At 42.4% G+C, this 12,949-nt stretch overlaps 1 protein-coding gene across 3 annotated transcripts in view; it reads left to right on the forward strand.

Moving 5' to 3' along the window:
• Window positions 1-12,949, forward strand: part of LOC129862631 (kelch-like protein 25) — a 49,507-nt gene that overhangs the window by 13,398 nt on the left and 23,160 nt on the right. For 2 of the 3 annotated variants that reach the window (XM_055934474.1, XM_055934475.1), the window contains one exon: window positions 9,762-11,621. In XM_055934474.1, coding sequence (XP_055790449.1) covers window positions 9,762-11,581 — 1,820 coding nt within the window. In that variant the 3' untranslated portion in view covers window positions 11,582-11,621. Of the gene's footprint in view, window positions 1-7,253; window positions 7,307-9,761; window positions 11,622-12,949 lie in introns of those variants that run through there. The other variant, XM_055934476.1, reaches the window with a different exon arrangement.

The following is a 12,949-nucleotide window of genomic DNA, read 5'->3' on the forward strand; positions in this document are numbered from 1 at the left end:
AAAAAATATCTGGAAAATGTGTTTATCTGAGTTTCTGGCTGAAATTATTTTTGCAGCTTTGAAATTGGTCACTAGTGGGAACTTAGACAGTTGTGTAACTTAATAATAAAAAATCTGATTGGCTTAGAATAAAAACTGTTATGGATATAATAACCAGATGAATTAGTTGAAACGTTAAACAGCATAAATATTTTTTATTTGAATCCAAAGATGGAAGTGGCCTTAATGGGTACACTTAATTAATTCATAGCATGAGTTCATATTTCCTTTCTCACCTTTTGAGTTCTTAAATAACCTAAGTTAATTATTTATTCAGGCAGCCTTAGGCTGCAGATGGAATAGGAAGCTTTTCCACGTTTGCGCCATTCAGGCTCCAGGCGGCTAAAGCTTCTCTCAACCCCAGAGCAATGTTTTCTCACGTTTTGATCCCAGGGGAAGTGATGTTGATGTTGCAAGCATCGATCTTTCAGTTGAAACTTCTCAACAATAAAGTGTACTTTCAAACGAATGTAGGGCTCGGTTGTTCTACTAGACCAAAGGTCTGTTGTAGTCGCGTAATAATCATGTGTGAGTTCGGTTTTAGCTAATCCCTTCATTTTGTTATACAGTGTTGGGACAGTACAGCTTGTTTATCATCTTCTTGAAGTTGTCTTAGCCTGATAGAAATCAATCTGTGTCTATGGGATGTTTTTTGCACTTAAACGCATTGGTAATCAATGCCTGCTTAACATAGGTGGCTGCTATGGCTGACGGTCTTTGATGCTTTTGGGTGCTTTATTTATTTTCACCATGCAATTGTTGTAAAGTAGTGGATGGTTCATCAAATTAATCAATAAATGTGTCTTGTTGCGATGACTGAGGCACTTTTTGCATATTGGTCTGCCTGTTGTAACTTTAATGTGTTACAGAGTTAATGTTTAAGTTAATTCATTGAGCTGGATCTAAAGATATTTCTTTACAGTTATTTACATATGTAATTGTATTGGTTAGTATTGAATTACACGTTTGACTGCAAGTTCCAGAATGCCTTGCGACAGGAGAATCTAAAGAATCTAAAGAATCTAAAGTTGTTAAATGTAACGAGAACAAGTATTATTACTAAAAGAAGCTTTCATATCATACCCGACATCCCGAGTCATTACTTTGAAGATAGTTATTCTTTACCTGTAGCCAAATACTGCCATAGCACCGGAATTGCGCCCTTTGTCACCAAATCGACGTTCTCATTAGCACTAGCAGCACTCATGTTTCAGTCTGAAGCCAGTGTTGCCAACCATTTAAGTAAAGTAGCTGTTGGTTGCTCCATTTGTCGCTAGAAGCCCTTTCATGACATAGGAACGTCATAACGTTAATTTGCGCATTAACAAATATATATTTTTATACTTATGCTAGCTTTCAGTCTCTCATGCGATGAGAAATTGTCCAAAGCAAGGAGGCGGAGCTGTGGACCGGGAGCAGAATGCAGAGAACAGCACAGCCAGGCTCAGCCGAGCAGGCACACACACAACCATGGAAGTCGCTAAATCAACCAAAAGTCGCTGGGGTAGCAAAAAAAAGTAGCTACATTTTTACCAATAAGTCACTGGAGGGGTTGGCAATGCTGTGTGAAGCCCTTTATCTCTCCACCAGCATCTAACTGCATGCTCTAAGCAGTGACGATTCTGATTGACCAGCATGCCATGCAGATAGTGAAAGTGCCTGCTTGTGATTGGTTAGCATTCTATGTGGATGTACCTTAGTCTAGTTTTTGTTGTATTAAAGAAGAAAATCTCAGCCTCTTGCAATATGGATATTGCACATTCTATCTGAATTCAATTAATTGTCCAGCAGTAACACACACACACTGCGCTGCTGCTATGAAATTCAGTTGCTGAAACGGGGCTTTTATATACTCTTTGTTGTCTGATGTTTGTTTCCAGGGCCTTTAGTTAAAATAACACTTGATCCTGTGGGGATTTGAGCGTTGCAATGAGGTAGAAGTACTAACAGAGTGAAAAACAGTGTGCACCCCACAAGATTTCCCCTCTGTTAGGCTACAGGAGGAAAAGCAACCCATTCTAATGAATATTGAATGCAATATCTGCTTGTCTCGTATTAGAATGACCTCAATAATTGAATGCTCTGTGGTATAATAATGGTTTGAAAGCTCCGGTTTGTATGAATGAATGTTCTACTGCATGGTGGACGTTGGGGGCAAGGGAGAGAACCACAGTTTTAAAAGGGATGCTAACTGTTGACCATTAATCAACTGTCTCAAAACTCTAGGTTTGCTGATATGCTCTGAAGCTAGTGCCAAGGAGTTAGCTAAATATAGTTTAATATGCTTGGAGGCCATAGATGAGACATTAAATTTGCTAGATAATGTATCTACTACATTATCTACCCCCCCCCCCCCCCCCCACACACAAAGTCTTAACAAGGCTGTGCTTTATGAAGGAGATTCATCAAGTGGATTGATTCACAGAATAGCTGAGTATCAGTTTCTGCTAGGCTTGTCACAATACCAACATTTTACAAACGATACATTACCAGGACAAGTATCACAATACTGAGTAGTATCGAGATACCACAGTGGAAAAATTCAGTGGCCTAGCATTCAGTTCGCCCCGTCCCCCGGAAGCTTGTTCACGTTTTCTAAACGTTCTCCAAAAACCTGTCATTGAATTCACACTTCTACTCAATACAGCACATTGAATTCCGCTCCAGCCATTACCACAAGTCCATCCTCCCCAGTTAAGGTGCCACCACCCTCCTATGATATACATGCAAAATGATCTGCATATCATTGTGTCGTTAAGGGGAAAACACTGCACGAAACCTGTTTCACTCTTTAGTTAACACTCTCCCTCCCTTCCTCACACACTCTGTCTCCCTCTCTCACAAACACACTGCTCCCAACTTTTAAAACTTTAGGCACCAAACAGAATTAAAGGGCACCAGAAATAAATAGATTTTAACTAGTTGATGCACCGATTTTACATTTTTGTCCGATACCGATATCAGATATATTCTTTGCCTCAAAGTTTTTGGGCGGCCTTTTAAGCATTCTAGTACAGTTAAATAGTTAACACACACACATGGACACAGCGGTCTAAGGCACTGCATCTCGGTGCAAGAGGCGTCACTACAGTCCCTGGTTCGAATCCAGACATAATCAACCTAAGGATTAGGCACAATAGTGGACTTTGCGGTTAGCTTTCAAAATAAAGTATGGCATAATTCTACTATTTGTATTAATTTGCGTCAATGTCAATGACACACTTATTTTGAAGGCAAACTGCAAATTCCACTGTTGTGCCTAATCCTTATTGTGGCTAGCTTCACAACACAACCTGGTCTGGTCGAGCATCGCTAGCCAGATGAAGCTAGCTGGCTGCTTATAACGTTAGCTTTGGGCAACAGGGTTAAATAGCTCGCTAGCTATTTATTTTCATGAACTGAACAACAAGTGGCAACCTAGCTAATACTTACTCAAGGATTCCAGTAATTGCTAATACTTACTCAAGGATTCTGGTCATTGTTTGCTAATACTTACTCAAGGATTCTGGTCATTGTTTTCAGGCTGGTTGTATTGGTGATAGCTAGGTACCAAGCTAAAGCTAGCTACCCCGGAAGTTGCGGTTGAACAAATTATGCTTTATTATCAACTCTGTATTGTAACACATCGCTCGTGGCCCGGTGTATGCTTGTTTGCAAACTTTTCTTTTGTACAGCTTTGACAGTGCTACTGTATTTTTTTTTTTTACATGCAAAGACCCAAATGGCGTTCCATAATATGTATATCGTGAAGCTAATAGCAGTGACACTATTACTGTGTAACTCCAGTAGAGCAACATCTGAAAAATAGCGCACTTGGTAGAGTGTGTACTGGTGCTTGACCAGTCGGCTAAAGCCAACATCACCCACGACAGAGAACGGTTGATTGTCAAGGGCAATGAATCCCATTAACTTGGCTTTAATGTATTTCGCTTTTGAGTTGCCTCGCTGAAATGTTACTCTTTCAAATGACTGCTGGACTTGTCTGCTGTGTGGATCGAGCAGTCAACATTGTGGGCTAGGTTAGGAATGCTGTGTTGCGCAAAATTTTGCGTCATGTCCCTACGTTTATATAGGTATGCACGTCAGCTTTGACATCGGTTTTTAACATAGGCGTTAAACTAGACATCGGGCCGATACCGATGTTGGCATTTTTAGCTAATTTCGGCCAATTCCGATATGTTCACCGATATATCGTGCATCACTAATTTTAAGCTTACATTAGGCCTATATGAATCCTACCTTTTTGAAGCACATCTCATGAGTAGCAGACCCTTTAGTCCTGTGCCAATCAAATTTGCCTTAACCTACTGTCAAGTTGTTAGCTAGGTAATGTGACTGAACAAAGTTGTTTGTTATCAAACCAATTAGCAACCCTGGATTATTTTAAAACGGCCCACAACATGGGTTGTATCTGTGTGCATTCGGAAAGTATTCAGACCCCTTCACTTTTTCCACATTTTGTTATTCTAAAATTGATTAATGTTTTTCCCTCATCATTCTACACACAATACCTCATAAATGACAAAGCAAAAGTTGTTTAAATTTTAGTCAATGTATATTAAAAAAAAAAAATGACATCACATTTACGTAAATGTTCCGACTCAGTACTTTGTTGACGCACCTTTGGCAGCGATTACAGCCTCGAGTCTTCTTGGGTATGACGCTACAAGCTTGGCACACCTGTATTTTGAGTTTTTCCCTGTCTTCTCTGCAGATCCTCTCAAGCTCTGTCAGGTTGGATGGAGAGCATCGCTGCACACCTATTTTCAGGTCTCTCCAGAGATGTTCGATTTGAAGGACATTTAGAGACTTGTCCTGAAGTCACTTCTGCATTGTCTTGGCTGTGTGCTTAGCGTCGTTGTCCTGTTGGAAGGTGAACCTTCGCCCCATTCTGAGGTCCTGAGCACTCTGGAGCAGGCTTTTATCAAGGGTCGCTCTGTACTTTGCGCCGTTCATCTTTCCCTCGATCTTGACTAGTCTCCCAGTCCCTGCCTCTGAAAAATATCCCCACATCATGATGCTTCCACCACCATACTTCACCGTAGAGATGGTGCCAGGTTTCCTCCAGACATTGAAGCTTGGCATTCATGCCAAATAGTTCAATCTTGGTTTCATCAGACCAGAGAATCTTGTTTCTCATGGTCTGAGAGTCCGTTTAGGTGCCTTTTGGCAAACTCCAAGCGTGCTGTCGTGCCTTTTACTGAGGAGTGAGTGGCTTTCGTCTGGCCACTCCATACAGGCCTGATTGGTGGAGTGCTGCAGAGAGTTGTCCTTCTGGAAGGTTCTCCCATCTCAAAGAGGAGCTCTGTCAGAGAAACCATCGGGTTCTTGGTAACCTCTCTGACTAAGGCCCTACTCCCCCGATTGCTCAGTTTGGCTGGGCGGCCAGCTCTATGAATAGTCTTGGTGATTCCAAGAGAATGATGGAGACTTCCATTTAAGGATTTAAGACTAATGTTCTTGGATTTTCAATGCAGCAAACATTTTTTTGGTACCCTTCCCCAGATCTGTTCCTTCGACACAATCATGTATCGGAGATCTATGGACAATTCCTTCTACCTCATGGCTTGGTCTTTGCTCTGACATGCACTGTCAACTGTGGGACCTTATATAGACAGGTGTGTGTCTTTCCAAATCATGTCCAATCAATTGAATTGACCACAGGTGGACTCCAATTAAGTTGTAGAAACATCTCAAGGATGATCAATGGAAACAGAATGCAATTTTGAGTCTCCTAGCAAAGGGTCTGAGTACTTACGTGAATAAGGTATTTCTGTTTTTTATTTGTAATAAATTAGCAAACATTTCTAAACCTGTTTTCGCTTTGTCATTATGGCGTATTGTGTGTAGATTGAGGATTTTTAAAATCCATTTTAGAGTAAGGCTGTAACGTAACAAAGTGGGAAAAGTAAAGGGGTCTGAATTCTTCTTCTTTCCGAATGCACTGTAATACCGTGATCCCCACTCTCATGCTCCAAGTGCATTCTCTGAGGACGTTCTCTTGAGTGTGGACAATGCATAAAACATTACATTTGAGAAGCACTCGCACTCCCCCTACTGTATGACCTTACGCTACATCTCCAGCCAGGACAATAGCAACAATAGAGATGAAACAAAATATACACAAAGCAAACATTTTACTTCATAATTATCAGCTAGATATGTGAATCATTGTAATCTAGCTCGATAAACAGGCAAAAATGACCTAAAACTAATGTAATGCAAGGTAGAGTAGATGTAAATTCTTCATGGGTAGCTAGCTAACAATTCTTTGTGGCTATCTAGCTAGCTAACAGTAGTAGTTAGCTCTATTGACTTACAATGGGCATGCCACCCTTTTTCTATTGTATTATTGACTATGTTTGTTTATTCCATGTGTAACTCTGTTGTTTGTGTCGCTGTGCTTTATCTTAGCCAGGTCGCAGTTGTAAATGAGAACTTGTTCTCAACTGGCCTACCTGGTTAAATAAAGGTAAAATTTTAAAAAATTGATGAATGCATCAAGATCAAATATTGTAGACAGGCAACATGAGATGTGAATAGGCAACATTTTAGTCTGAAGTTGGAGTTTATTTTCTCTTGCTTCAGCTCAAATAATGTCTGCCATTGATTTCTTGAAAATGTGCATCCTTTTTTACATGGATGCGTCATATTTCTTTGCATACTTTCCGTTGAAAATGCATCGATGCATGCTTCAAAATATGTACAAACGTAGTACGCAGTGGAAGTGCCCGCCGTGCTCCGTTTTGCATACTTTGATTTGGACTCATACTCTGGCCTTCCTGTGCTTCAATTTGAGTGCTCGGAGGACAGTAGTATGCATTTTGAGAAACACCCATGGTTTGTGAAATGATATAAAATGCGCAACAAAAAAAAGCACCTCTGGTAATATGGGTCTTTTTTCCATTTTTTTTAAAAAATTTAGTCTAGAGACGACGTTTTCTTTGCTGTGACGCTGCAAGCATGCCTGTCGCGACGCAGTGCTGCATTTTCTCTCTCTGACACTGAGGCTACATGACAGTGAATTTACAAAGTCTACTCAGACTGGTCTGTGCTCTTGGTTATAACAGTCAATGAAATTATTGAAATTATACAATGTATCAACATTGGAGCAGCGTGCAAAGCGAGCAATGTAACAAATGTACAAATCTAACAGAACTCATCTGGGTCTTGGTCTGCATCCCTGCTCGCCTTCACTGTTAAATGTTTTTTTTTTTTTTTAACTGACAGGAATAGACATGCGTGAAGAGCAGACTGAGAGAAGCAGGTGAGTGAGGGCTGGTAGAGGATGCAGTTGGCTGCCACACGTGATATGCGCATGAAAGTGAACATTGGACATGAGTATACCAGAGACTAGTGACTGTTGCTTCAATTCAACAGAATTTATAAACAAAACTGACTTAACATAGCCAGCAGGTTCTTTAGATCGGTAGGGCGGAAGTCGGTAGTATGATATGAAACTGTACTACCTGTATTCTAAAATGTTGGTATCATGACGTTTTGGTACCGTGATATTACCGTGGTACCAGTATACCGTGCAACACTAGTTTCTGCCAGCATCACTATGTGGGCCCCGGCCAGCCTTTTCTGCAGTATATCAGCTCTGTTTATCAAAAAATGCTGAGACTGCTGACCTGAGGCATAATTTTGCAGACATCAGCAATACATCTCATCTTGAAGTTGATCCTACTAAGCACTGTTCATTGAAATGAGATAAATAGTGTTGACTTTGATTTTATAAGATTTGAAAACACAGTAATTGGATGGATTTAGAACGGGTTTTGCAAGTGCCTACTTGCATATTATTAGTTGACGTGTTTGATTAATGAGCCCTATCTGCTCTTTAGGATATGTTTGCTACAAATAGACTAAGAGCGGTGTTGTAATACAATTCTGATTATAAGAACTGCCTTCAAAAAGCAGCATGAACTCTAGATTAGAGCATGTTGCTAAACAAGTGATGGGGGGGGGGCGGGATCGATTAGTTAAATATCGCAAAATTATGTTTGGGATGATATATATCAACTTTTTTGTAAAAAAGTATATTTTTGGTGGTAGGTAGCTTTAGCTTGTTCTCAATCTTTTTAAATGGTGAGCCAACAGTACCTATTTCCATGACTGATCAAACAAACTTTCTCATGCTCTCTCTTGTCTCTGCAGCAGACATATAGTGAGCAATATATTTGGGTCATCAAATCGCAATAAAATTGCATTATCAAATCCCAATAAATATAGAATCGTGAGCATCGCAATACTTATCGTATAGGCAGCTAAGTATCGTGATAGTATCGTGAAGTCCCTGGCCATTCCCAGCCCTACTAAATAATTGGAGTTGTAGAATGGGTTTTCCCATTTGGTTCACTTATATAAATTATTCTGTATCAAGTTATAATTTAGGCTTTTTATCAGCTTGTTATTTTAAGTCCCCATTTTTAATTGTGAAGGAATGAACGGATGTAAAAAGGCTGCTGAAAGTTGTTTCTTTTGATTAACAATAATTCCCTATTGACATCCACTTTGGCTATGAAATAAATATATACAATACCATTCAAAAGTTTGCGGTCACTTAGAAATGTCCTTGTTTTCGAATAAAAAAAAATGTCCTTTTTAAAATAACATCAAATTGATCAGAAATACAGTGTAGACATCGTTAATGTTGTAAATGACTATTGTAGTTGGAAACGGTACACAACTACGCAAGAGGACAAGTACATTAGTGTCTAGTTTGAGAAACAGGCACCTCACAAGTCCTCAACTGGCAGCTTCATTAAATAATACCCTCAAAATACCAGTCTCAACATCAACAGTGAAGAGGCGACTCCGGGATGCTGGCACAGTTGCAAAGAAAAAAACAGAAAATATTAAGATGGGCAGAAAAACACCGACACTGGACAGAGGAACTCTGCCTAGAAGGCCAGCATCCCGGAGTCGCCTCTTCACTGTTGACCTTGAGACTGGTGTTTTGCGGGTACTATTTAATGAAGCTGCCAGTTGAGGACTTGAGGCGTCTGTTTCTCAAACTTGACACTGATGTACTTGTCCTCTTGCTCAGTTGTGCACCGGGGCCTCCCACTCCTCTTTCTATTCTGGTTAGGGCCAGTTTGTGCTGTTCTGTGAGGGAAGTAGTACACAGAGTTGTACGAGATCTTGCGTTTCTTGGCAATTTCTTGCATGGAATCGCCTTCATTTCTCAGAACAAGAATAGACTGACAAGTTCCAAAAGAAAGTTATTTGTTTCTAGCCATTTTATCGAACCCACAAATGCTGATGCTCCAGATACTCAACTAGTCTAAAGAAGGCCAGTTGTATTGCTTCTTTAATGAGCACAGCAGTTTTCAGCTGTTCTAACGTAATTGCAAAAGGGTTTTCTAATGATCAATTAGCCTTTTAAATGATGAACTTGGATTAGCTAACACAACGTGCCATTGGAACACAGGAGTTATGGTTGCTGATAATGGACCTCTGTACGCCTATGTAGATATTCCATAAAAAAATCTGCCGTTTCCAGCTACAACAGTTATTTACAACATTAACAATGTATCTACACTGTATTTCTGATCAATTTGATGTTATTTTAATGGACAAAAAAAATGCTTTTCTTTAAAAAATAAGGAAATTTCAAAGTGACCACAACATTTTCAATGGTAGTATATATCTGGGGGAAAACATCAAGCAGTTAGTTCCATATCTCATTTATTTTTCTGTTTTTGTTTTTTCTTTAGTTGGAGAAATTGAGACGAGCGACTCCCTGGGTCTGGAGATCTCTGAAACCATGTCAGTCAGCGTCCACGAGAACCGAAAGTCCCGGACCAGCACGGGCTCCATGAACATCTCTCTGTTCCATAAGCCCTCGCATCCAGACAGTGTGCTCACCCACCTCAACACCCTCCGAAAGCAATGCATGTTCACTGATGTGACACTGTGGGCGGGGGAACGCTCATTCCCCTGCCATCGGGCCGTACTGGCTGCATGCAGCCGCTACTTTGAGGCCATGTTCAGCGGAGGCTTGAGGGAGAGCCTGGACAACGAGGTGAACTTCAGAGACAGTGTGCATCCAGAGGTGCTGGAGCTGCTGCTTGACTTTGCCTACTCATCCCGCGTCATCATCAATGAGGAGAACGCAGAGTCGTTACTCGAGGCGGGAGACATGCTGCAGTTCCACGACATCCGAGACGCTGCCGCAGAGTTCCTGGAGAAGAACCTCCACTCGTCCAACTGCCTCGGCATGATGCTGCTGTCCGACGCACACCAGTGCAAACGGCTGTATGAACTCTCCTGGAGGATGTGCCTGGTGCACTTTGAGGCGGTGCGGGACACGGAGGACTTCTACGGCCTCAACAAGGACAAGCTGCTGGACCTGATCCTCAGTGACGAGCTGGAGATCGAGGATGAGCAGATCGTGTTCAACGCTGTAATGCGCTGGGTGCGATACGACCTGGATGGCCGCAGAGACTACCTCCCTGAGCTGCTGCGGGGCATCCGCCTGGCCCTGCTGCCCTCTGAGTGTTTGATCGAGGCGGTGGCCTGCGAGGAGCTGGTGATGTCAGACAAGAGGAGCCGGCAGATTGTGGAGGAGGCCATGCAGTGCAAGAAGAAAATTCTGCAGAACGATGGGGTGGTCACCAGCCCCTGTGCACGACCCCGCAAGGCAGGCCACACGCTGCTCATCCTGGGAGGACAGACCTTCATGTGTGATAAGATCTACCAGGTGGACCACAAAGCCAAGGAGATCATCCCCAAGTCAGACCTGCCCAGCCCCAGGAAGGAGTTCAGTGCCTGTGCCATCGGCTGTAAGGTGTATGTGACTGGGGGGAGGGGTTCTGAGAACGGGGTGTCTAAGGATGTTTGGATCTATGACACGGTCCACGAGGAGTGGTCTAAAGGAGCACCCATGTTGATAGCACGTTTCGGCCATGGCTCTGCTGAACTGGAGAACTGCCTGTATGTGGTGGGCGGCCACACTGCCATAGCAGGCGTCTTCCCTGCCTCCCCCTCAGTCTCCCTCAAACAGGTAGAGCGGTATGACCCGCTTACCAACAAATGGACCATGATGGCACCGCTTAGAGACGGTGTTAGCAATGCAGCCGTGGTCAGCGCCAAGCTGAAGCTGTTTGTCTTTGGCGGCACCACCATCCACAGAGACAAGGCCTCCAAGGTGCAGTGCTATGACCCTCTAGGGAACCGTTGGGCCATCGCAGCAGAGTGTCCGCAGCCGTGGAGATACACGGCCGCCGCTGTTCTAGGCAGTCAGATCTTCATCATGGGTGGAGACACTGAGTTCACCGCCGCCTCTGCCTACCGCTTTGACTGTGAGACCAACCAGTGGTCTCGTGTTGGGGACATGACTTCCAAAAGAATGAGCTGCCATGCTGTGGCCTCTGGAAACAAACTGTATGTGGTGGGGGGCTACTTTGGGACGCAGCGCTGCAAGACGCTAGACTGTTATGACCCCACGTCCGATAGCTGGAACAGTATAACCACAGTGCCTTACTCACTAATTCCTACTGCGTTCGTAAGCACCTGGAAACATCTACCAGCATAGCTGCCTCTCTACAAGAATAAGGAGAGGTCTCCAGAACTGGGTGAGCAATAAGCATATTGTTTTATCCTAGTAATAGATGTTGGTAAGAAATGTCATATTTGTAAGAATTCCTACGCAAGCACGTTCACCGTGTACATCCTTTGACAATATTAATAGAGCACTTTACATAACATGTCCTACATTTCCCCAAACACTTGACTCTTTTCTCACTCAAATGCTTTCAAGTGAAAGAGCCTCAGAAGTCTGATAGCTTTTGACGTGCACACTCAGCAGACTTGTTGCCCAGTACCGAAACTTCTGTACTTTTTCGGTACTAGAACATAAAAAAACGGTTTGGTACTATAATTGTTGTTACTTTCGGTACTTCTGGCAAATGTGACTCGCGTTGTCTACTGATATTAGAGAGCATCAAGTCTATCAACGCAGCCGATGTCCCCTTATAGCGCGAACGCACCGTGCTTACTTACTCAATTACACTTACTCAATGCTAGCTCTAGCCTGTACTAAGGAACCTCTGCACTCACTCAGTCTGGGCTGCATCATGTTAGCTCCCCCACTCACACATTTGAATAATGGAACACGTTATGTGGAAAAGTTGCAACTGTTAATTACTGTTCACAAAACAATGTCCATTAGAGGCTAGAACACTTTACAATGAAAGAAGATACCGGTAGCTTTCAGCTTTGTAGGCTAACTTTCCTTGCTAGCTTACAGCTGAAGCTAACATCAATTCACTACCCTATAGGGCTGTGGTGGTCATGACAATTTGTCCGCTCGTTATTGTCATGCTAATGACTGCCGGTCTCATGGTAATTGACAAACACATTTACCATCTCCAGGCCTCGACGCATACAAGCCACTGATGCGCACCTTTTGGAATATCTACATTTAAAAGTCTATTAAATCAATTTAATATACACCATCACAATAAACCAATAAACCAATGATTTATTTTAGGCAGGTCTAGAAAGAAACATTATGATATGAAGAAAATGTATTCCAGTATAACATAATATGAGTTGGTCTACTGTGTGCTATTTGGCTAGTTAATTTAGCAGACAAGATAAGTCCCATGCCATTATTTTACATTATGACTTTATAGTAAGAAGAATATAATTTAACTTTTCCCATTCCGGAGCGAGTGTGCATATGAAGTGGCTAGCTAGATTTTGAGTTATTTGGCAACTTTAGTGAATGATACACACCTTTTAGAATATCTTAGAAATCAGGCTACAGATGCTGGATCCCCAGGGTGGCTGCCCTACCTCCCTCCACGGCTGGGAGATGCAGCGGCCGGGCTGCCTGGAAAGACAGCAGTGGAGTGGCTCTGAGACTACCCAGAGGAAGCAGGTTCTTACAGAAGCAAAG

Source organism: Salvelinus fontinalis, chromosome 9 (genome assembly GCF_029448725.1).
Source record: "Salvelinus fontinalis isolate EN_2023a chromosome 9, ASM2944872v1, whole genome shotgun sequence".
NCBI classification, from domain to species: Eukaryota; Metazoa; Chordata; class Actinopteri; order Salmoniformes; family Salmonidae; genus Salvelinus; species Salvelinus fontinalis.